Here is a 25,853-nt window from a genome sequence, read left to right as displayed (position 1 = left end):
CAGCAAGTGACATGTTGCATAGATGGTCGCAACATGATGGTGTGGAAAAAAACTTAAATATTTTCCTATTGAGGTCATTTTGTTGAGTAATTCTCTCTATTTTATTTTTTTTAGAAATTCAACATTGAACAAGTTGCCTGCAGAAAATCAAAGGAAAAGGCATTTAGTCTAAGTATTCATACTGGTTGGGGCATGAATCAAAATTTTTGTTAACCTGGCTAGTAGGTGATTTGGAAATCAAACTATCCTCCCACTAAAAGATCTCCTCACCCATGAGTTATGGTTTTAAGCACTCTGCAATTAGGACATTGGTTTGAGCCCTTTGGGAATATGATGCCAAATCTTTCAGTATCACATAATGACATGTTTGGCATCATTCATTGAAACTAGAAGCTATACAATTTTAGAGATATAGCTATATCCATTGTTAGAAACCTCTCATACACCAAAATTTCTAAACTAAGTGGAGTAATTGTAATTCGACCCCAGAACAAAAAATACGACATAATTGAACTACACTTAATAAAGGTAGAAAATCCAAATTAATGCAATTGATGTAGCACATTTGTTTAAGTAATGGGCTTCCTCAAGTCTCGGACAAATTATATTGGAGGACAAGTTTCATACATTTCAGATTAAGAATGTAGTTTTTATTGAAATACTTTGATCATGTATTATGGTAATTTAATTGACAAAAGAAGCCATACTAAGAAATTAAAAATCAATTGTAACATGTAATAAAATTATCTATATGATTATGAGTATCGGTTTCATGCTCTAGTATTTAATTTCTTGCAAGCTCTAATGCATTTAATGTGGTTCTCTAGCTATGTGATAAAATGGGAGGAAACCCTATGTATAATGTTGTAGTGAAAATTGTATAAAGTGAGGAAAGTATGGTGTGTGTGTGCTAAGTGTTAGTGTCAGTATATGCATACTTCCATCAGGGATCACATTTTCTCTTTGCATTTTCATTTTAGGGGTCCCATACTGAAATTTTTTACATCATTTCATTAGGTCATGTCAAACTAATCCACTGATGGTTGTCTTCTCTTCAGAAAATCTAATTTCTCCCTCCTAGAGTATACTTTCTGACCCTTCCTCAGGTTGTTTTCAGTTTTTGTTTCATGGTTGATTTGTAATCATGCTTTCATTAGGTCATAGGGCATGTTTCATTAGGTCTCAGGGTTTCATTTCCAAGGTCAGGAGCATGATTTAAAGTGTAAATAAAGGGCAGCAAGGGTATGAGGATGATAAATAATTCAAGCATGATGGCTTGTAGGTCATAGTCACTATATATTTATCTTTTAAACTAATGTAATTTTCAACTCAAAAACATGTTTTTGAGGTGAAAACATAGTATTTTGACTTAATTTGTATTTCTTGTGTAGTTTTAAGTCACTTTATGTAATAAATGATTCTGGCTGCACCAAAGCATCTCTCCTTGCTGCAAGACAAAGAAACACTGAAAAATCAATTCAAGTTAAGCATTATCTTCCTGAAAAGAAACAAGGAAGGAAAGGAATTAAAAAACAGAGTTTTGAGAAAGGTCAAGAAACATTAGAAAGTGGGTTTTTCAACTGATAAATCAAAATTTACTCTTATATAAGGCCACACATTTCATTTTCAAGCTCATCATTCTCATTTTGCAAGCAAGGAGTCAAAAAGAGAGGGAAAGAGGAAAGGTTGAGTGAGTTTTTGGCAATGGAGAAGTGGCGTTACACTTCTCGAGGGTGGCGTTGTGCGTTTGGAGTAGTGGTTAAGTGGTGTTGTGTTTCTATAGTCTGGCGCTACACGTTTCAGGAAGGAGAGTTAGCGTTGCATGTTGAGAGGTTGGAATTGCATGTTTGGGCCCAGCGCTGCACGTCTGGGGGTTTCCACAGTCTAATTTTACACTGCATTGCGCATTGAGGGGTGGTGCTACACATCTGTGGATTGGCATTGCACATTGAAAAGAAGGGCCAGAAAGGCCTCAAACTTCATGAAAACTTCCCAAGGTGTCCTCTCCTCCTTCATACAAGTAAGTTGTTCTCCCATACTACATTGTTGGTTTACAATCAAACTTTTAAACATAATTCCCCATGGCAAATGTGAAACCATAAATTCTCCCTTGGTTATGCCTAAACCCTAAACCCCAATTATTCCTTCTATCACCTATCACTAAAACTCTGAACTCTTTCCCTATGTCATTCCATAAGATCCACATCCCTTTATCTATCTTCCAAAATAAAAATATCTCAAACAAACCAAGCCCTCCCTCTCATTTTTATGATTCCTACTCCCTCATTCATTTTCTAGCCCATAAGGTCACCTCCCATCCCATCACTCCTAAATCACTCTTGCTCATTCCCTTTCTCCCTTTTCTTGGAGTGTACAACCTTAAACCTTGTAAACATGGACAAAGAAGACAGAGACTATGAGGAGGAGGAAAACACTGGCAGTGACACTTCAGTAGATAGACCTAGGCATTAGAGAAAACCACATAAGGGAGGTAGAATTATTAGGGAGGAGACATCAAACCTGAGAGAATTGCAGGCCTCTTAGTTAGTTTTCACTTGTTTTAGACATCTAGGGTGCTATGAGTTCTGTGAGTAGGTGGAAAGAGTTCAACACCACCCTGAGCTCACCAGGCTTTTTGTGGCTCATCTTTAGGACAACAAGGTGACTCTTGTTGGGGCAACATTCATAGTCTCATCTTCCATTGTTGCGAATGCCACCAGGATTCCGAATGTAGCGGAGAAGTGGTACAAGGCATAAGACTTTGATGAACACTATTATGAGCCTTATATCAAACCTAGGTACAGAAATGACGCAAAAAGACTTTTTCCTTTCAGATTCCTTGTGGACAAGTATGCCACTATGATGAAAATCATCATGAAGTATTTCACTTATGAGGGTAGATTTTCCAGGCTATACACCTATCACATCAGGCTTCTCATGCATTTAACGAGGGTGAGGTTGTTAAACCTCCCTTGTTTCCTGTTCAGGAATATTTAGAAGATGGCCCGTTTTGTGCAGAAAATGCCATACCCTCAGTACATGAGCAGTCTTTATCATTATTCCCTAATCAAGATGATTGTGCTTCATCAAATTAGCCTCCTAAACATCTCTTGGGACACTTTTATTGCTCATGACATCTTCAGGGGTCCTCAAATTCCTTCACTAGTGTCTCAAGAAGTATGGAGACCTTCTAGTAGTGCTCAAGTGAAAACAGATGAGGAGGCCAAAGAGACTAGAGCTACTGAGGTGCTCGAGACTTACACGAAATATCAGAGGGGCACACGAAGATTGATTTTAGGTGATAGGCAAGTGTTTTCTCCATGGGATGTGGAAAGGACTTGCCTTCTTCATCAACCCATAACAAAATGCTTGCTCCATAGGATGTGGAAGGGGCTTTGCCTTCTTCATCAACACAGCAGGTATAGGTATAGCAGTTGCACAAAGGGAAGGAAAAGACACTAGAGGAAAGTCTTGATGATGAGGAGGAAGACAGGGACTTTGATTTGATAGAGCATGATGAGCCAGAGCAGTGTTATATGCATCATGGCATGGAAATAATTGACTTAGAGGCTCAGGATGAAAAAACAATGAAGCACATCATCATACAGGAAAAGGAGGATCAAGTCCAATTGTTGATGGAAAATTTGGAGAGAGCCAAGTATGTCATCACATATTTGGAACAAGAGAACAAGAAGTTGAGTGAAAAGCAGGTCCTCATGGAGCTGGAACTTCTCAAGGTAAAACAACAAAGTGACAAAGAGACACATGTCACTTTGACTCCTATTGAGAAGGAAATTGAAGATGATAGAGAGACTTGGTTTGAGAGAGTCAATTTGCACCTAGAGAAGTTGTTGTAGAAGGCCAATAGGGATAACTAGATGATCAAGCACATGGCCAACATTACAGGACGTGAAACAAAATTTGCAACATGAGGGTCAGAAAGATGAAATCTAGGCTAAGGCGAGCTCTAAAAGGAAAAAAAGAGGAGGATAGGCTTAGGTTGCTTGCTGAAGCTTCCTTGGCTCATCAAGATGCTTGATGGTGGTGCTACTTATCAATTTTGGTCAAGTTTGGAGAATATTTTCTTCTTTGCAAATTTTGGAAATTGCACACATAGAAAATCTGGCTCAATGTCCAGCAGCACTGGCGTCGTGCTTTTTGTAGGGGCACCGAATGGACAAATGGCTTGAATTTTTATATTCAAAGAAATTAGTACATTCACCATATGGATTTGCTAAGTGTTTGGGGCGGAACGGGTCCACCAAAAGGTCAAAAAACACCCTCAAAATGACCTTTCTGCCACTTTTTGGACACACAGAAGCAATCTTGGGAGAATCATGGTTTGAGGGGTCAAATTAGATTCAAATGAATAAATTCTAGATGTTTTGAAAAGTAGACATGAAGACCTTTCCAATGATGTATCATGAGATAAATTTGGATGCCGGGAAGATCTCCAAAAGGGATCTGAAAGTGGCATTGTGTGTTGGGCCAGTGGCACTGCGTGTAGGGAAAATTCTCATAGGAATGGCTATTTTTCTATTTTTTTACCCTGTTCATGGAGTTTCTCTCATGGAGGATGTTTAAATATGGTAAATGATGACTTGGCTTGTAAATATGATAGATAATTAGTTGTAGAGGATAAATTCATTACATTAAAAGTCAATTTGAGCTCAAATGAATCAGCTTTTCACTTTTAGAGGCAAGTTGTTAAGATGCCTATATTCCTGTTTCTTGTTCACTATTGGTTAGATTAGATCCTCATCTTAGGGATTTGACCCCTGAGGATGGGAGGAGGTTGAAACAATGCCCATATCTTGTTCTTCTTTCTCATTGTAAAGGGTTGGACTCAACTTGATGCTCAGACCTTGATTGCACATCATTTTTGTAGATGTTTAGTAGGAGATTAATAAGAATTGCAGCTATTTTTATGGGATCCATGTCGTATGGAGTTTTAGTACAGTTTCTTCTCTTGTGATCATATTTTAGTATGTTTGTGTATTTCGTTAATCACTTCATTACTTCTAAGTGAATGTTTTCAAGTTGATAAGCATAATTCATTACATCACTGCTCTTCTTTGCGAAAATATTCACCATTACATGTTTTCTACAGTTTGGGAAGGATCCATGATAATCACATGCTCTTCCTAGCCTCTCACCGGTCTTAAACACCTCACACATCAAGCCCTTGAGTGCTAAAACTTATGACTACCTTGCCCTATTGAACACCCTGCAATTCTGACCTAATTCCCTAGCCCTAAACTGTCCAGCTCCTCCTGATCTAGCAAAACCCCTTCAAAATCCAATAAAAATTTTGTGCTACTATACATAGCCTAAAATCCTTTTCCTGATCCAGTCATCTTGGCTAATATCCTTATGGAGAGAGCCCTCTCCCGGCCTAGTAGGGCTAGCTACTTGGCTAAGCGTGGTTTGTGGTTACCCTCGCATTACCTTCCTTCAGTCTGAGGTTCAATCCATGTGATAACACTATGTTTGTGAGAACTAGATGAGATGAAATAGAGCGCAACATCAAAGTGAGCTACACACAAGAATATGTATGGTTGTGCACCAATACTATATATGCTTAGTGAAGTGTCGAGAGTGTAGGAGACTAGAAGTAGATGTGGCAGGGACAACTGAATGTGTGTGGAGAGCAAAGGAGAGGGAATTGTAGAAATACAATAGTTCAAAGTTATAATTTGATTTCCTAATACTGAGGCAGGTTATTTTTTTAGTTTAAAAATTGTATCAAAAGTAGAACACTTGTCTAAAGAAGGTAGGGGCCTGAAATTATAAAAGGTTGGAGCCTCTAGTGATCCAGATGGATGTTGGTGGCCACCCACCTATCACATCTGGATCCCCACAACTGTTCCTTTCAGTTTTTCAGTTTCCTTAATTGTAGCGCAGTTTACTATTTTTAGCAGTTTTTCGGGTCCTAAACTTCAGGAGCTGTTTTAAGGCCCTAAACGACGTTTTTTGGGAAATCTATAGCCAACAATTTTTCTGTCAAAAAATCATCCTTTCCATCATAGTCCTCGGAGATATCTTTCCAACGGGCTATCATGCACGTCAAACGGAGATAATACGACCAATTCGTGACCCCGGGAAGTTGATTTACCAACTTACCCAAAAACGGGGCCCACAATTTGGCGTTTCATCTTCTAGGGTTATGTTTTGGAATGTGAAGGGTTTTCCATTGTTCTTCAACAATAAATAGGCCTTTGAGCCTCATTGTAACACAATTCAGAATAGTTTAGAGGCATGTAGCCACACATCTCTTCTCAGAGATAAGCTACCATTGCCCTAGTTGGTTTATTTCCATTTCTAGTTGTGAGCATATTTCAGTATTAATGAAATGAAGTATTATTTCCACTGCGTCTTTGTGTATATGGTTATCTCTATAATTTGTTGTGTTCCTGTGTAAATCCGGATCATCTAGGACAGTTGTGGATCTCTTCTATGATGGGGGTGTGGTCCTATTGTGAGTAGGTTCTCACAAACATATGATGTAATCAAATTTGGTTCCTTGATTATCATCATAATACAAAACAATCTTTGGTGGTTTCTATTGTCGAGGGGTTTGAACGTTAATCATTTTGTTTAGATGTATGTGAATGGTGGTATCTCATGTGTTCATTGTATGCAATTCAACATTTAAGTGCTCAACATAAAAAAGAAAAATGAAAAATTGTCAAATATTGATTCAACCCCACTATTGATAATTCATGGTTCCCAATAATTGGTGTCATAGCTAAGGGTCTTGAGTTTGAAACACCCTATCTCATGATGGGGAGGGGGGGCTGGGGGGGTGTTATTGGGCTTAGAAGTGCTCCACGTATGTTTCACAAGATGTGCTTAACCGCCTCTCGAGGATTTGTTAACTCTGATGATGCATTTGTTTACTAACCCCTCTGGGTTTTGGTGTAATTACAACAATAACCTCAATCGTTAATAAGGATTCATTGTTTTAGGGTGAAGAAGAAACTTAGACACTCACTCCTTTAAATGATGCCATGTAGACTACTCTAGTATTAGTAGTGCTTGAATTTAAACAAATTGTAGTCTTTGAATGTGATGCCTGAACTAGAGGTATATGGTAGCATTGATGTAAGCAGGGTTCCCCATAGTATCCACCAATAATCCATTTTGTGACTGCAATTTGGAAAAATTCACATACAAGGAGGAAATTATGGCTATCCTTCATGCATTTGACACTTGGTGACCATATCTCATAGGGGTTGTTTTCATCTTAGGATTTTCTATCATAGTCTAAAGCATTTTCTTGAACAATTGTTAAATTCACCACAAAATTATAAATGGGTCAATAAGATCTTGGGCTATGATAATAATATCATATATAAGAAGGGCAAAGAGAATTTTGTGGTTGATGCTTTATCTATTTAATTTGAGAAGGATAGGTCACTTCTTTCCTTATCATTGCCAAGCTTATTATGACTCGAGACATCCTATAGGAAATGGATATGAAAAAATTAATTTAAGGTAGCTCATCAAACAAATTTAGATATATCCCAACCCACCTAAAAGTTATGGCATGGAAACAATATATATTGTAGTAGAAAGGGCACACTGTTTTAGCACAATACTTGATCACATAAAAATGGTTCTTATAGGACATACATTCATGACCAACAACATGTCATTTTAACTTTTAGAAGAACTATGAAATAAGTATGGTTTCTTTCTTTTGAGAGTACATGGAAACATATATCTATAACAACATACTAGAACTTCCCTTCCTCATATATGGAAATAAAAATGAAAAATCAAATGACTTCATTCAATTCCAAATTTTAAGAGTTGGCATATGTCCTGATCACCCTTCAAGGTCAAAGATATGTTGCAAAGGGAGGGTTCCCGATCTGTAAAATACTATGGATATTACACTGGAATAGTTCATCACAATAGATATGACAAAAGTAGTCAAATATTTATTGTGAAGGTTAATCACATCTACATGCCATATTCTTAGAGTTCCTATTTTTTGGTTAAACCTATGAGATAGCTAAAATGTAAAAAATACAAAACAGATAAATAGACACACAACATCCACCAATAGACATAATATCTTACCTTGGGAAACCCTTACATGAGAAAATCAAACTAGAATATGAAGCTATTATGTTCTCTATTTTCTAGTATGCAAACATGTGAATAAAAAGAAAGATATACTCTCTATGGAGTTACCTGAGACATGCTTTGTATAAGTTTGTTATAGAATCCTAACCCCATGTTTTCTTATCTCTAAATTCTCACTCTTAGTTGTTGTGCTCATGTATGGAACAAATATAATAACATAGAATGCAACCCTTTCTCCTCCTAGTGTCATGCCACATTGCGTGATAGCAATATAGGGGTAATATTTTGACCACCTCAACCCTTAATTAATGTTACCATTTTAGATATTATTGAACCTTCTTGATATCCCATGTGTAGCTAACACCACATACATGAGTGATGGGTACTACGATTGCAGCCTCTCTTACCATGGCAGTCAACATGATAGGTTAGAATGTAGAAGAAATAATCTTTGCATACAAGCTTTGATTGATGTGATTCTTGCACCAATGGAAAGGTATTTGAGGGTGGATTACTGTTAGAGGATCTTGGTGTAAGTGGTAAGAGTTTTGACCCCTAAAAATTATATTTGATGCCTCACAATGGCTCTATAAGGTTTTAAACCACAATATTTCAATTTGGGACTTGTAATGAAAATTACCCTGAAAGCTAATCCTTGTGAGTTCTTCCTCTCTAAATACATTGAGATGGATGATAAATACTATAGTGATAGAATCCATATTAGTTCCTCAAATGGACTTCAATCAATAGGACGGGTAGATGAAATGATTTCTATAGGTAGGCTGATATGGGTCATAAATTTTCCAGCCAACTACAACAAACACATAAACCTTATTTTGAACTCCAAGTGCTTCTTGCAATAAAACCCCATGAATGCTTCAACATCTTTTCTCCATTCCTAAATTTTCAACATGTGCTTCACCATATCCATTAAATAAGGACACCTAGTCCATTGCTTATCTTTAATATGTTTTTTGTATTATTCCTTCCACTTATCCCGACAAATGGTAAGATTCGTCACAATACATTATGACTTTATTATCTCCTTTGAACATCACTTTACTGTCAAGCAAACACCAAACCACCTTACTTTATCTATCACTTGCACTAGGGGCTAAAGTTTGGAACAAAGATAGATAACCTAGACATATCCCCAACATTAGCCAAATAATCCCACACAGATGTCTTTTGTTATTGGATAAAAAACATGAATGTAGAAGAGAGTTAATAATGTAGGTTTTATCATAATTCCAAACCAAATAAACCCACCTGCATCTGCCATTAAACCAATTTGTCTATCATAACATTCTTAATCATAGACACCAAAAATATGAAGAAAAAAAAAATAATACTAATATATTAAATTAATATTAATTCAACTTTACAAAAAAAAATTGAACTAATAAGAACAATAAATAACTAACCCAATTTATTCCCCACATACCCATACCTTTTGCACTATCCCTATGTCTTTAAAAGTATTTAAACTTTATGTTACTGCTTTCAAACCAATAGAAATTTAACCAATGTAAATTATTTTTTTTAAATTACAAGTTACAGTTATAAAACATTAAAATTTTGGGTGCACACAATTTTTGGTGATGCTTATTGATTTCTGCCTGATCCATTTCTACTATCAAGAAAATGAGTTAAACCCCCCCACAATAAGATTTCTTGAAAATTTCTCCCCAATTCCAGCAAGAAATTGACAGTCCATACAAAAATTTTGGCCTTCTGACGAACTTGAAAAATTTCTGACCAATTCCGGCAAGAAATTGACAGTCCATACAAAATTTTGGCCTTCTAACGCCCTTTTAAATGTTTATTAGCTAATTAATATCCCTACTCTATATGGACATTCAAAACCTTAACCGTCTTTAGTCCTTTAAGATAGAAAACAAACCGACCTACCACCAGTTATGGTAGCCCTCATGCGAAAAGGATACACGAGAATGGAAATTACTCATAACTTGATTTACACCACGTTGAAACGTAATGCTGGTTGAATGAACTCTACCGTCTCCAATAGTGATGGTGATGTCCTCTTACTATTTGATGAACTCTACCGTCTCCGATAGCTGGAAACGCGTTATACAAGTGCGGTTGTTCGAGGATCTTACACGTCTCAATTTTTATCCAACCACGTGGAAACATTGTCCAAGGAAGAGAAACCTCGACTTGGCTAAGCGTTTACCGTTCAATGAATGCCGCTAGATTTTTCCATATGGCCTCCGCACCCTTATATATCTCACAATAACCAGCCCTGGAGTCTCATAACAGATCAATAGTGGCTACTCTTCTTTAGTTATTTCATCTGTTCATTATCTTCTTGTTCTCGATAGCGGCTATTCTTCTTTAGTTATTTCATCTGTTCATTATCTTCTTGTGATTCGTTCTCATACATAGTGTTCATTATTATATTGCGATCATGGCTGCTGTAAATGCATCAGTAATGGCGATGGATGGAACACCGCTCCTGCAACGCAGGCCAGCGGAGAGGTCAACAACCAGCAGGCAGCTTCGAGTAAAATGCATGGCAGGGGTTAGTAATTCTGTCACTGTTTCCGTATCCACGAATAGAAGGTTTTATGTTATTCTATAAGGTTTTATGTTATTCTATATATAACTTAATTTGGGTCATGTGGATCCACAGCCGAAGGAGTCAAGGAAAGCACCTTTTACCCCTCCTGAGACGGTAAGGGATTATGCAAGCGCCGCCAATTTTTGCATTAACATGCACTGCACTGCCCATGCACTGAACTAAATTGAATTGACATAAACAATAATGCAGGTGAGCACAAACTTTCAAGACGTGTTTGCTTTCAGCGGGCCAGCCCCAGAGACCATCAATGGGAGGCTCGCCATGCTCGGATTCGTCTCAGCTGTCGGGGTGGAGATAGCGAGCGGGAGAGACCTCAACTCCCAACTGGCCAGCGGAGGAGTTGCATTGTTTATTGGAAGTTCCCTTCTCCTCACGCTTGCTTCTGTGATACCCATGTTCAAGGGAGTGTCCAAAGAGAGCAAATCGCAGGAAATAATGTCTTCTTGGGCAGAGATGTGGAATGGTCGTTTCGCGATGGTTGGCCTCGTTGCGCTGGCCTTGACTGAATACCTCAAGGGAGGTCCTCTCATCTCATGATCATCATCAGCTCTATACCAAACCTCATGATCATCATCAGCTCTATACCAAACTTCATACCCCTCTTAGTGTATGATGTAATCCAACCCAACTTGTATTCACTCTGCTATCACGAGATGGCACTTGTTTTGGTAGTTTATGCTGTATTTGACACGTTCATCCACAATCTGTGTCATTTTGAGTAGAATATTTACAGAATCAACCATATGAATATATTTATGAGTACAACTTTGACAGAAACTGTGATAACAATTTGGCATTGTAACAAATTGTTTTGGAAGTTTATGCCATATTTGACACTTTCATCCACAATCTGTGTCATTTTCATTAGAGTATTTACGGAATCAACCATATAAATATATTTCTGAGTACATCTTTGGCAATAACTCTGATTATAATTTGGCATGCTAATCTTGAATGGATCTTAATTGACACCAACCATATCAAGTTTCTAACAGGCTGTGCCAACTTTGAAGGATAAAAATAAGCATAAAGATCTGTAACAAAAACAAACCTGTATTCATTTGGTAATTGTGAATTTCTAAATTCCATACTAACTAAATATAAAGCAATGTTGTCAACTAATAAACAAAATTGTCTTTTCCAATTTTTCTCAATTTTGTCTCAAATTTGATAGAGATTTTTAAGAAGCATAAGTTTAGGTTGCTTAATTTGTGAAGTTGAAATGCTTCATGGGTTTTGCAGGGCTAAATACAACATCTTAAACAACAAATATTCAAAACCTCCCTAAGAATTGTATTGACCATCCAAAAAACTCATTTCTTCTATTAGTTAGACTACCATATAACAAATATATTCTTAATAATAAATATATCCTCCACATACTTTGAATTTACATATCACAATAACAATATTTGGGTGACCATCAATATGGACCTAGATCATTCCTCCCCCTTAGGAAGCAATGATATTAGTTGCATTAAGTTTCATCAACATATGGGTAAACTTCTCCTAAATTTTGATTTTAGTAAACCACTTTCCTTGGTGACGATGTTGCCCTGCTTTAACAACATAGTAGAGTTGTGTGTGATATGTGAAGGTATTGTGTTGGTGTCTATGATATGATCTACTTTAGCTTGTTTAATGTAGTTAGGATTATGTTCTATTGGGGCTAATTGCTTGGTTACTTTTAAGGTGTCTAATAGAGGTGGAAAATATGGTTGAAACAACTACATATTAAAGACTAGATGTAAGCTAAGGAAAGAGGTAATATTGAATTCAAAATAACTTTCACCCGCAACCTTTTTGATTTTGTAACCCCCATGTTATAGTGGTATAATATTCTTGTGGTGCTATCAATGAAATCATAGCTTATCATCAACCTAAAACTTATGTGGATCATTTTGTTGGTGATGTCCCTATTGTACTTGGCATTAGCTTTTCGCAAGATATCATGAACCTATTTTTGGAGATGTTATATCAATTCAACAATTTTGAATTCTCTAGTTGTCTCAACTTGAGTATAGGAGGACTCTCCTCATGAAGATGGAAAGGGAATAACTATATCAATTAGGGCCAATGGTTGGAACCCTAGGCACACTTGAAAAAGATTGTAGCTAATAGAGCTTTGGAGGACTATGTTATGGTTATGCTTGATATATGGAATGATTTTATAACATGTACATGGATGGTTGGAGTTGTGGATATGCAAAATCATCACGTTGACCACTTTTATTTTTCCATTTGTTTGGGTAAGAAAGGTAGTCAATTTGGCCAACTTAGTATCCATGAAAGAGAACAAACTAAACTATAAGGTATTGAGGAACATGTTATCCCTATTTGAAATAATGGTTTGAGGTAGTCCAAAAATTAACCCAAAAATAGTTAAAGAAGAGTTTAGTAGTAGCTTTGACAATGATAATCATCTTGCAATGTGTCAAAATGGCCATCTTAGAGAATTGGTAAAAAAACACAAACACACAATGATTACTATGCTTGATCGAGGGCAAGCTTCACATGTAATCCATGTAAACTAATTCCCAAGGATTTATTGGGTTACATAGACGAGTCTACACCCACTTATTCTTGATGGTTGGTTTAGCATTCGTATAAGCAGTGCATGATCTCATACATCAATGGACATTATATCAAATCTTTGGAGAGTTAAAATACTTCTAAAGAAATGCTACTATCTTCTTCATACCAAAGTCCCTTGAAATTGACTTTAATGTTCCTCTTAGATCAACTAGAGACACTCAATTGAAGGAAAAAAATGGGGTGTAGGTAGCACTGGAGCACATTCTAGAGGTGGAATTATAGAACTTATTTTCATATAACCAATGTTTGGTATGTAACAATGAAGTCACATTCATTCCTTTATAATTATGGCCACCTAGGGATATCATTCCCACAGGATTTAAGAACTATTATTAGTGCCACAAGTGGGGGTGGTTGAGGTAGTCTCTGACATTATTGGTGCTTCCTTTCTGGTATTTGATGTTTAAGGGGAATTATAACACTTATTTGGAGGTAGTCATCACAAAAAATTTCTTATGTATGCATGAATTACAAAGGCCTATGGTCAATGTGGATGACCATCTCCTTCATAAGAATATAGTGATTCCATTGTTGACATGCTTGCATGACACACTACATCTCCTTGTCATAGGTGGTGTATATCCAAGTAATATCAAAGAGTGTTTCATGTGATAGGCCATTAGATGTCCTTCATATGTAAGGACTACATTGATAGCATAGTCAAAAAGAATTTGTCTCAATCTAGAACGGTTGTTGTGGGTTTGGTAGGGTGAGGACTGGTTTGGATTAGAGGTAGTGCTTTAGATCCTCCAAATATTTCTATTTTGATTTAGTCTAGGAAAAAATTTCTTTATCTTCACCCTTGGTCACTTGACTTAAGGGCCAAACAATATGAGAGAATCTCACATGAACCTTTAGTAGAAGTTAGTAAGGCCCAATAAACTACAAAGCTCTGTCAAAGTCATTTCGGATGGGCAATCCCAAATGAATTAGATCATTTTTGCATCTACATGCATCCCATGTTCATCCATGGTGTATCCCCAAATGAATTTCTCTATATTTTGAATGATCATTTTCCTAGATTGGCATACAACTTGTCTTGTCACATGGTGCTCTATACCTAGTGAATGTGTCGTAAATGTTTTTCCATGGCCTTATTAGTTTATCTTCCACCTTTATCATTGGAAAAAAAACCTACCTTTAGCTCACACTAGATGAGGGTTGACATGTCTCTCCCATATCCTTTTAAAAATTCATTTTGAAGCCTCATTACTCTCTATTCTTGGAAACTTAGTATTGCATTGCTACTTTCGAGTAACAATGGAATGATGCAACTCATTACATAACAAGTTGACTTCAACAAAGGGGAAATGAAGGGTCGAGACTTATAAAATTTGGTTTCCAAGGATGATCAACTTGAATTGGGATAAGATTACCTAGAAATGGATAAAAAATTGAATTCTTTATGCTAATTTCTCTTGCCCCTAGGTGTCTAGGTTCATCCTCCAGGAACTTTGAGAAGCTTATATAATGAGACTTTTCCATGGGTGGGAGGGAGATAAAAAATATAAATAGTGTTACACTTATGTTGGTGGAATTATGAGTGTTACTTCCCTATATTTTTGTGATGAGATTTATCATAGAAAGTAATACAAAGAGGATAAGGAATATAGGAAAGGGGTGTGCACAATTCAAATGTATATATAACCGATTCTTTCATTAATGAATATGTCATGAAGGATTTTCCCAAATGTTTGTCTCTTTATGTGTGATTTAATATTGCATTTTATTATTATATCAATTTACATACCACTAACATTAACAATTCCTTCTTTGGGAAAATGAATTTATTTATTTTCTCTATGATGTGTGTAGGTTATGAAGGTGAGAAATGGAAATTGGATCTCTTCGATCTAAAGCAGAATTTTCTAAAACATGGTCTAATTATATATCACATCCATTAGAGAAATTTTGAGGTCTAAAATGAGCCTCAAAACAAAAACGTACAAACAAAATCAAATTTATCAGAACCAATAGGATTCAATCTGATGATGTGAACGATGCAGGCCGATTTACCATTTTTGGAGTAAAAAAGTAAAAAGAATAAAAGATAAAAAATAAGAAACTACATTTTCAACCTGAATTCTCAACTTATCTCCTTGCGGTTTTGCTCAAAATTTAAGTGGGAGCACTCATTTTATGCATAATTAATTCCTCAACCAAGGAGTACCCATGTTGCATACTTTTAATGGAAATTGCTATAGGAAAAATGAGAAATACATGAAAAATGTGATTGCAATGACATTTTTCATGTATTTCTCATTTTTCATGTAGAAGAGTCCGTAAAAAATATGCAACATGGGTACTCCCTGGATGAGGAATTATATTTTTCATCCAACAAGTGCTCATACTCAAATTTTGTGTAAAAACTTAGGGAGATAAGTTGAAAATACAAGTTCAAAAATAAGTTTTTTCTTTTTACCTATAAAATTTGATGATGTAATCTAGTCTTCTTTTATTATTTCCACTATCATTTTATATATTCCATATGAGACCCATTTTAGACCTCAAAATTTCTCTAATGAGCAAGATAATGGAAAAAGGTACACACATTATTCTACTCTTTTCATCTATGTAATGTATCTTATGTGGTAGATGTAGGAGAATATTGTATGCTAGTTACACCATTCTCTAGCAAATCTAAGGGTAAGATTTGTGGAACAATACATTTATTGCTAAAGGGAAAGTTTTGGAAAAGTTTAACTTGTCACTCCACTAAGGAAAAAATATTTAATTTCCACTTCTCTTTCTTTGATTTAATTGTTCTCTTGATGTATTGGGAATTCTATGGTAATTGCTATCCCGTTTTTGCCATCTTGGGGCCAAATACCTCTGTGATTATTCATATATGAGCTCAAGTCCTTGAGAAATACCGGTTAGGAGCTCCATCACTCTCACTCCTTATACATAGAGAATTTTTATATCGTCATTAGATCCTACACACAACAAGGGAGGGACATGAAACTTGTCATTAAGAATCATCCACCTTGAACTAGTGATGAGTTCTATAGATGATTTTTTTGTTGATATATGAATTTGTAATTTCTTGTTTGAGTTTGTGTCTATATTCTCCCAGTGTTAGAAAGATATATCTTGTTGGGGACGTTTATTGTCTTGTTAAAAGTATTAATTCCACTTAACATAAATTATCAACCATGGAAAATCTTTTGTTTCAAGTCTATCTTGCACAATCTGTGTAAAAAACTAGTGAAGAACTAGCAGCACTAGACATCAAAGGAATTTTGTGGGCTAACATCAGTAAATCCATTACTGATATATGGAGATCTATTCAAACTATTTATGAGGAGATTGACTTGATAGCAGTAGCCCAAGTGGAAATTCAAAGGGCCAGAACTCTATTGGGACATATGCCCGAACAGGCCAACAGGCTAATCCATTTTTTGAACACTAAGACCAGTGAAGAACTAGCAGCACTGGACATCAAAGATAGGACATGCACTATCCTAACAATCAAAAGAGTTCTGACCAAGAGAACCCTAATGTAGAATCTGGAAAGGAGGTGCCAAGATATGCAAGTGGAGATAGACTCTTTTATAGAAAGATTTGCAGTTTTGCATGAAAGGGGCTTGCCAAGTCTATTGGGAAACAATGAACACCTCTTGAGACAAGCTGAGTATACACACAGGTTGAATAAACATGTTGTTGATCAAGTAAATGCATCATCAAGTACTTCAGCAGAGAAGGCCCTTCCATTTGGCCAAACTCTCTACAAAAACTTGGAAAATCTATTTTATATTGAACATGAAGTGAAACATCTTTTTACAATTCAGCCTAACTTCTTCAGGTACACAGACGCTGATGAGACTTTGAGAAAGCTACAAAGACATAACTTACCAGAAGAACAATGGTGGCAGATCATGTTGGAAATCCTGTAGGCGTGTTTCAAACTTTTATTTTTCCCAGGTTACAACAGATATCATAAAGCGAAGAATAGGAACGGATAAGAGCCTGGCGGGGCAACAATCTATCAAATCAAAATTAATACACCAGAGAAAGCTAAGGCAGCCACACGGAATATCAGTGGAAGCAGCCACCAGTGGACTCACAGAGCTTACAGTCAACACATCTCACCAACTGAGCAGCCAGCACAACAACATTTACTTCTTCATTTATTTCTCCCTATTTTCAAGATCATTTACTTCTCCTGTAAAAGTAGGTAGAATGAGTTATTACTAGATATTATCTCTTTGAGATATTTTGTAAACACTTTTGTATAAATACCTCCCCAAGCAAAGTATTTGGGGTTGGTGATACATTTATTAGACTGCGTTGTAACTCTGAAAAACTTCTGAATACAAAAGCTGCCGGAATCCATTGTTGCTGGACTCTCTGGATGTGGAATTGATAGCAGAGGACTATGTTACAAAATTCATGAATCATTTTATGGCTCAATAAGTCTCTCTTACTTGTGCTTTCAATTTCTGTGTTTACTATATCATATATGTTTCATGATCTGAATAATAGGGAAAAAGAATAACACAGAATTTTTTTGCATGCACTCTAAGTTCAATCTCTGCTATTATTAATGTTTTCTTCAGAATTAGCATAAAAAAAATTCTTAACTGCTCCGTAGCAATAAGCATCCACTTTCCCTCTGTCAACATGATGAAGGATTCTTAATTGCTCTTCACCCACTGACTCCATCCCACCTGATTCGAGCTTATAAATTGTTCCATGATTGATTACCTTTCTCTGTAGTACTACCGTCTATCAAAAAAACCATATTCAGCAGTTCATCCTCATAGACTCCATTAGCCTAATGGACTGAACTTCTCAAATTTATACCCCTGTTCTATTGAATATCACCATCCAAAAACCAAAGAAACCCTTTTGCTTCATAACTAGCCTAATATACCTTAAAACAAAGCTAAATTATAAAGAGAGAGCCCTCTCTGGATGCAGATTGGCTAGAACCTGCATCTAAGAGATTGGTCTATGGTTACCTCGGCCGTATTCCTTTTCTAAAACTTCTGGGAACAACCTGAGTGATAATATGTACAACCACTTATTCTTGATTGTTAGTTTAGCATTGGCATAAGCAATGCATGTTCTCATACATCGTTGGACATTATATCAAATCTTTGGTGAGTCAAAATCATTCTAAAGCGATGCTACTACCCTCTGCATACGAAATACCCTTGCCACTTGAATTTAATGTTCCTCCTAGATCAAATAAAGACACTCAATTAAAGGAAGAAAAATGAGGCATAGGTAGCAGATGAGCACATGACGGAGGGGGAATTATAGAAATTATTTTCCTATAACTAATTTTTGGTATGTGACAATGAAGTCAGGTTCATTTTTGTATAATTATGACCACCTAGGGTTCTCATTCCCACAATATTGAAGAACTATTTTTATTGCCACAAATCTAGGTGGTAGTCTGTGACATTATTGCTGTTTCCTTTCTGGTATTTGATGTTTAAGTGGAATTGTTGCACACATGTAAAGATAGTCATTATAGAAGTTTACTTATGTCTTCATGAATTACAAAGGCCTATGATCAATGTGGATGATCATCTCCTTCTTAAGAATATAATTATTTCATTATTGACGTGTTAGCATGAAATATACATCTCCTTTTCATAGGTGGTGTATATCCAAATAATATTAGAGAGCGTTTCAGATTGAGAGGCCATTAGATGTCCTTCATAAGTAATGAATACATTGATAACATTGTCAAAAGTGTTTGTCTCAATCTCACATGGTTGTTGCGGGTTTGCTAGGGTGAGGATTGGTTTGGAGTAGAGGTAGTGCTTTAGATCCTCCAATGCTTTATATTGTGACTTAGTCTAGGAAACGTTTTCTTTAGCTTCACCATTGGTCACTTGACTTAAGGGCCAAGAAATGTGAGAGAACCTAACATGAACCTTTAGTAGAAGTTATTAAGGCACAATAAACTAAAAAACTATATCAAATTCATTCGGGATGGCCAATCCCAAATGAATTGGATCTTTTCTTCATCTACATGCACTCCATGTTCATCCATGGTGTATCCCCAAATGGAATTTTCTACATTTTGAACGATAATTTTTCTAGATTGGCATACAGCTTGTCTTGTCACAAGGTTCTCTAGACCTAGTGATTGGCATAAAATGCCCATTCCACATCTCTGATTTTCCAAGGTTTCTATGTTAGTTATATAGTGAAATCTATCTATGGATCTTGATGACTTTTGATAAGTTATCGATGGGTTGATGAATAAATGGACTAAGACTGAGAAAGTTGAGGAGTGTGGAATTTCTTTATCTACACATGTCCAGAAAGGAAAATGGTATGTCGACAGTGGATGCTCTAAGCATATTACTAGAGACAAGAGTAAATTATTGTTTCTAAAATAGAAAAGAAAAGGTGATCTCACATTCAGAAATAATCCTCTCACACAAATTAAAGGAAAGGGAATAGTTAGTCCGGATGAAAATACAAAGAAAATAATTTCCTATATGTGGTTGGTCTCAAGCACAACCTATTGAGTGTAAGTAAAATGTGTGACAATTGGTATGATATCAATTTTCACTCAAAGGAAAATGAGATATAAAAATATGAGAATGGAAAGTTGCTAGGAAAGGAAACCAAAACTCACAACAACATGTATATGCTTGATGATTCTATAGTGAATTGCTACTTAAGAAAAACAAATAAAAAATGTTTGTAGCACAAAAGGTTGGTGCATGTAAATTTCCATAGTCTAGTAAAAATTAGTACGTTAAGGGTAGCCAAAGGCTTACCAAGTCTACTAAAGCTCGATAATGGAATCTAGAAGACTTGTTAATTTCAAAATAGATAAGCACACAATTCAAAATAAGGGAGTTATCATCTTCTAAACCTTTGGAGTTGGATCACATGAATATCTATGGTCCCACAACAACAAATAGTCTAAGAGGAGAAAGAAACTTTATTTTGTTTATTATGATTCTACTGGGGTTACCTGTATAATGTTATTGAAAGAAAGGTTAGAAGCCATGAGTAAGTGGAAAATATTTGAGGCTCAGGTTGAGAATGAGAATGAACTCAATATTAAATGCTTCAAATATGAAAGAGGAGAAGAATTCATATCGAAAGAGTTTGAACATTTCTATGAAAAACATAACATAAAGAGGCACTATTCAGTAAAGAATGGGGTAGTTTAAAGGAAAAATAAAACCTTTCAAGAGATGGCCAAAGTAATGATGGAGGAAGGAAAGGTTTCACACACATTCTAGGGAGAAGAAACTCAAACAACTCTTTACTTAGAAAAGAGAACACAACTCAGGCATAATAATGACAAAATCCCTTATGATTTATAGAAAGGAAGACCAACATTTGTAAAATATTTTAAGTTATTGAGAGTAAATTTTAAATCAGTGGAAATGATAAATACCTTGGAATGTTTGACTCTTGATAATATGAGGGTATATTACTAATATATTCAGTCAAGAACAAAGGCTACAAGTGCTTCAACAAGAGGACAAAAAGGGTTGAAGATTACATCAATCTCATAGTTGATAAACGCTACCTGATCCTATGAATTGTAACGAGAGTCAAAAGTAAAATGATGACGAGGATTATGCACTAACATATGTAGGTCAAGAATAACAAGAAGTTGTAAAATACAAAGAGGAAGAAGATTCGACACGAAGGGACAAGACTCCATAAAAGCATGTGCAATAATAAAACACGAAAAATAAAATACTCTATGATGGAAGGTTTAGTGTCTAAACTACAATTAAATTCACTGGAATTTATGACCATGCAAATCTTACATTGATCTCACAAATCAATCCCAAATTTCTCAGTCAGGCTAGTGAAGACAAGTTTTGGGAAAAAGAATTGAATGAAGAATTGGACCAAATTCAGAAAATTGAAGCTTGGGAGATTGTACCCAGACCCAAGGATAAAAATGTTATAGGCATGAAATGTGTTTTCAAGAATAAGATAAATGAGGAAGGACAAGCTTTAAGAAACAAAGAAAGGCTAGTCAATAAGGATTATGCACAAACAGAAGGAATACAATTTGAAGAAACATTTGCACCAATAGTAAGACTAAAAGAGATTAGAATTTTTCTAGCATTTTCCAGTTATAAGAACAAAAAAGTATATGAAATGGATGTGAAATGCAGATTTTGAACAAGAAGTGTATATAGAATAGCCAGAAGGTTTTTTGGTCCTAGAGAATGAAGATTATGTTTTTAAATTGAGAAAGGCTATGTATGGGATGAAACGAGCTCCAATATCATGATATGCCATATTAAACAAATATCTCCAGCTGTAAGGTTTTAGAAAAGGGATTGTTGATAGAAATATGTGCATTACTGCAGATGATCACATGCTAATTATTTTGATTTATGTAAATGACATTCTCTTTGGAAATGATTTAGAACAAATGTTATAATAGTTTGTTAAGGTAACGAGAAAGGAATTTGAAATGTCAGTGATAGAGAGTTGTCCTTCTGCATTAGATTGAAAACTACCCAATCTAAAAAGGGTATATTCATCTCTTAATCCAATTATCTAAATGAAACATTGAAGAAATTTGGGATGGGAGAATGGAAGCCATTTTGTACCCCCATGTTGACTAGTTGTAAACTAAGTAAAGAGCATGAATCTAATCTTATGAATCAAAAACCTTAGAAACCAATGATTGGAATAATTTGTATCTAGATATTTCATGGACAGACATAATGTAAGAAATGGGCTTGGTATCTAGATTTCAATAAAGTCCTAGATAAATTAATGTCAATGCAATGAAGAGAATTTTCAAATATTTCCAAGGCACAATATTCTATGGGTTGTGGTATGCAAGAGGTAAATATTTCAATTTGAAATATTATGCTAATGTTGATTGGGCTGGTAGCATTGATGACATGGAAAGTACCTCGAGAGAAGATTTTTTCTTAGGGAACTTTATTATATCATGGGTGAGCAAAAAGAAGGACTCAATCTCTCTATCCATTTTGGAAACTGAAGACATAATTGTAGCCACCTACTGAACTTGAACTATCTAGATGAAGTAGATCCTTAGTGACATCAATGTTCAATGCACCTATTCCAATCTTGTGTGACAACACTAGTTCTATCAGCATCTCCAAGAATCATGTTATGCACTCAAGGACAAAACATATTTTGATCAGATATCATTTCTTGAGAGAATGGGTTATTTCTAAGGTTGTCTGTCTTGATTATGTGGCCGCTAGTGAGTAGCTTATAGAAATATTCGCAAAGTACCTATTACAACAGCTATTTGAATATCACAAGAAAAAACTTGAAGTAGTATCTCCAACAGAAAATTGACTCAATTCAAGAAACAATTCGTAGCTACTTAAATAGTGATTAATTTAATAAATAGGTTGTAGGAGATGGCCATTAGATTTGGACATGGCTTGAAGGGAATATGACATTACCCTTTACAATTGATGTTAAAGGGGGAGATGAACTGTTGGGGGTAGTGGCCCAAACAATGTGACATGAAAAATCCCAAGGGGGAGCTATCGATGAAGAACATATGAATGTTTGATAGTTTAGGGGGAGTGTTTTTTTAAGGAGAAGAGTCTGAAAAATGTCTAGGGGAGTCTTCATATTTATTAGATCCATCAATATTATAAAAATGTTTTCCAGTGTTTCCATCAATGGAAAAAGAGGAGATTTTTGCACCAAATGTTGTTGTTGATGTCAAAAACGGTGCTTCCATGGAACCTAACCAGAAAATTCAAGTTGTGGGGGAGTCCTTTAGTAGCTCCAGCTTTTAGTAGAGACCCATCATAGTAGCAGGATTAATAAGGAAGCTAAAAATATTATGACTATGATGGTTTGGTGGCTTAGTATTTCAAGGAACTTATATCTTAGGCATTCTACTCATTTTCCTTTATAATGTGCTCAGATTGATAAACCTTGTAAATACCTTTCCAATGGCATAAGGCTACCTAAAAACTCCAAAGGATGATGGATTTATTACCAGTTGAAGTCTTTTGCAGAGTTGTAGGCCTCAAGTTTCTGGATAGACCTTGTGTTTTGTAAGAAATTTCTTTGTTAAAGAAGTTTCATGATTATAAGCATTTATGAAGATGATCCAGGTGGATATTGGTGGCCACCTACCAAGTCCACCTGGACCCCCACCATTGTCTTTCTCAGCATTTTCAGTTTCCTTACTTGTAGCACAACTTACTATTTTTAGCAGCTTTTCGGGTCCTGAACTTCCGGAGCCGTTTTGAGGCCCTAAACGACGTTTTTTTGGGAATCTGGGGCAACATGGGTCCATGGACCGATGTTGCCTCCCAAAGTGGCAGTGCTCGGATAGATCTTTCTAACGAGCTATTGTATGCGTCAAACGAAGATCGTATGCCAAAGTTACGACCATGGGAAGTTGGTGTACCAATTTACCCAAACGGGGCCCACAGTTTGGCGTTTCATCTTCTAGGGTTAGGTTTTGGAATGTTAAGGGTTTTCCATTGTTTCTCAACAATAAATAGGCCTTTGAGCCTCATTGTAACACAGTTCAGAGGCATGTAGCCATCACATCTCTTCTCAGAGATAAGCTACCATCGCCCTAGCTAGTTTATTTCCATTTCTGATTGTAAGCATATTTCAGTATTTCCTATTAATGAAATGAAGTATTATTTCCGCTGCATCTTTGTGTATATGGTTATCTCTGTAATTTGTTGCGTTCCTGTTTAAATCCGGATCAGTGGTATCAGAGCGGTCTGCTTTTTCTCTGTTTTTTCTTTGCATGTCCCCAACAAGGTCGGGATATAAGGAGTTAGGGCTCGAACTGGTTGAACCTTTGCAAGACCAGCCTCGCAAATCCCGACGGCCTCCCATGGCGGACGAGAAGAAAGACGAGGGGGCAGGAGATCCCATCAAAATCTTGCTCGAAGAAGCGCTCGAGCGACAACGAAACGCGATGATGGACAGCTTTGCGCAGATCCTTCAGCGGCTACCCAGAAGCGGCGCATCGGCTTCCAGCAGCTCCTCTGGAAACGCCACACCCTTTAAGGTACAAGTTAATTTTGAAATCCCCATATTCGAGGGTTAGATAGACGCCGATGCCGTAGATAAATGGTTAAATATGCTAGAGGGTTATTTTTCTGTTCATGAATTTTCGAGTCGGGAAAAGATTGTTTTTGCTCTTCTCAAAGCAGCCCCCCACGTCAAGGACTGGTGGGAAACCTACTGCGAGCAGAAGGATGAAAGTACTGGCTCACTATTTTCAGCCGCACCCACCTGGGATTCGTTCCGGGATGCCATCAAGGAGCAGTACTACCCTGTCGGGAGCTATGAGGATGAATACATAAAGTGGACCACGCTGCGGCAGGGAAGGGACCAAGACGTGCCGGAGTTCACCAATCTTTTCCATACCCTTCGCACAAAGTTGGGTATCAAGGATTCGGAGCAACATTTGATACTCAAATACCGTGGCTGCCTGCACAAGTACATTCAGGAAGAAATACAGTTCCTAAACATCCCCTCGCTCGGCGCAGCATACCGGTATGCCGTCAAGTTCGAGCAGAAGTTTAAACAAAAGAAGCGAGACTTTGGATCTGTGAATCCAAAGCAGGGGAAAGGTGCCCCTAAACCACAGAACAAAGGACAAAGCCAAGGCGGGACAGCCCAAGACAACCAGCCGAAGCTGCAAGCAAAGAACAGCGCCGCGAAGCCGAGAAAGGACACTGGAAAATGGTGCGAGTTCCATAAGAGCTCCACTCACAACACAAGTGAGTGTTGGGCCAAGCAGTCACTGGTGGCTGAGCTAAAGGTTTCAGAATCAGATGCATGTTCCGACTCTGAGTCAGAACCCGATAAGGGGTATGAAAAAGGGAAGCAGATCATTGATGCGGACCCCAGCGCCACTGTTGCTACCGCAAAGATCCAGAAAAATGAACCCGAAGATCCAGAGGAGGAGGAGCGTCTCTTTCACTCCCAGATGTGGGTAAAGGGCTCCCCGATACAGTTCATTGTTGATAGCGGGAGTCAAAAGAACCTCATTTCGGCAGAGGTCGTGAAGCGGTTGGGCTTACCGACCACAGCGCATCCACAGCCATACACCATTGGGTGGCTTCACCAAGGACGAGATCTTCGCGTGAGCCAGCAGTGTCGCCTTCCGTACAACATCAAGCCCTTCACGGATGAGGTATTGTGTGACATTTCTCCCCTTGAAGTTTGTGATGTATTACTAGGACAACCATACTTGTGGAAGCGACATGCTGTGTATGAATCAAGGCCCCGTGCTGTTATTATCACATTGGGAAATAAGTTGTTCAGGATACCAGAGGTAGCACCACCTGCCGCCATCTCTTTGATTACTGCAAAACAATGCAGTAAGATCATTTCCAAAACCAGGAAATTTGTTTTCCTGATGATACGCCCTCAAGGGAAGAAGAAGACAGTGGCCGCGGCCTCCAAACGGGGTCCCTCTGCACGGCAGCTGCAGATGGACAAGATTGTGGAGGAGTACGAAGACATCTTCACCTCCCCGGCAGGGGTTCCTCTGCACTGTCAGGTCGAGCACTCCATCGATCCGACCCCAGGTGCGCCGCTACCCAATGGACCAATTTATCGGCGCTCCGTT

At 37.0% G+C, this 25,853-nt stretch overlaps 1 protein-coding gene across 2 annotated transcripts in view; it reads left to right on the top strand.

Moving 5' to 3' along the window:
• The first annotated feature begins 10,354 nt into the window (after positions 1–10,354).
• LOC149148496 (early light-induced protein, chloroplastic-like) overlaps positions 10,355–25,853 on the top strand; it is a 46,899-nt gene continuing 31,400 nt past the window's right edge. Inside the window, exons 1-3 of one of the 2 annotated variants that reach the window (XM_089438395.1) lie at positions 10,356–10,636; positions 10,748–10,789; positions 10,886–11,473. In XM_089438395.1, coding sequence (XP_089294521.1) covers positions 10,523–10,636; positions 10,748–10,789; positions 10,886–11,233 — 504 coding nt within the window. In that variant the 5' untranslated portion in view covers positions 10,356–10,522 and the 3' untranslated portion in view covers positions 11,234–11,473. Of the gene's footprint in view, positions 10,637–10,747; positions 10,790–10,885; positions 11,474–25,853 lie in introns of those variants that run through there. The other variant, XM_089438396.1, reaches the window with a different exon arrangement.

The sequence above is a fragment of the Pinus tabuliformis genome, chromosome 9 (assembly GCF_031772625.1).
Source record: "Pinus tabuliformis cultivar Carrire ecotype Pingquan chromosome 9, CPIR1, whole genome shotgun sequence".
Lineage (NCBI taxonomy): Eukaryota > Viridiplantae > Streptophyta > Pinopsida > Pinales > Pinaceae > Pinus > Pinus tabuliformis.
Note: the sequence above shows the minus strand (reverse complement) of the source record. Positions and strands in the feature narration are given on the sequence as shown.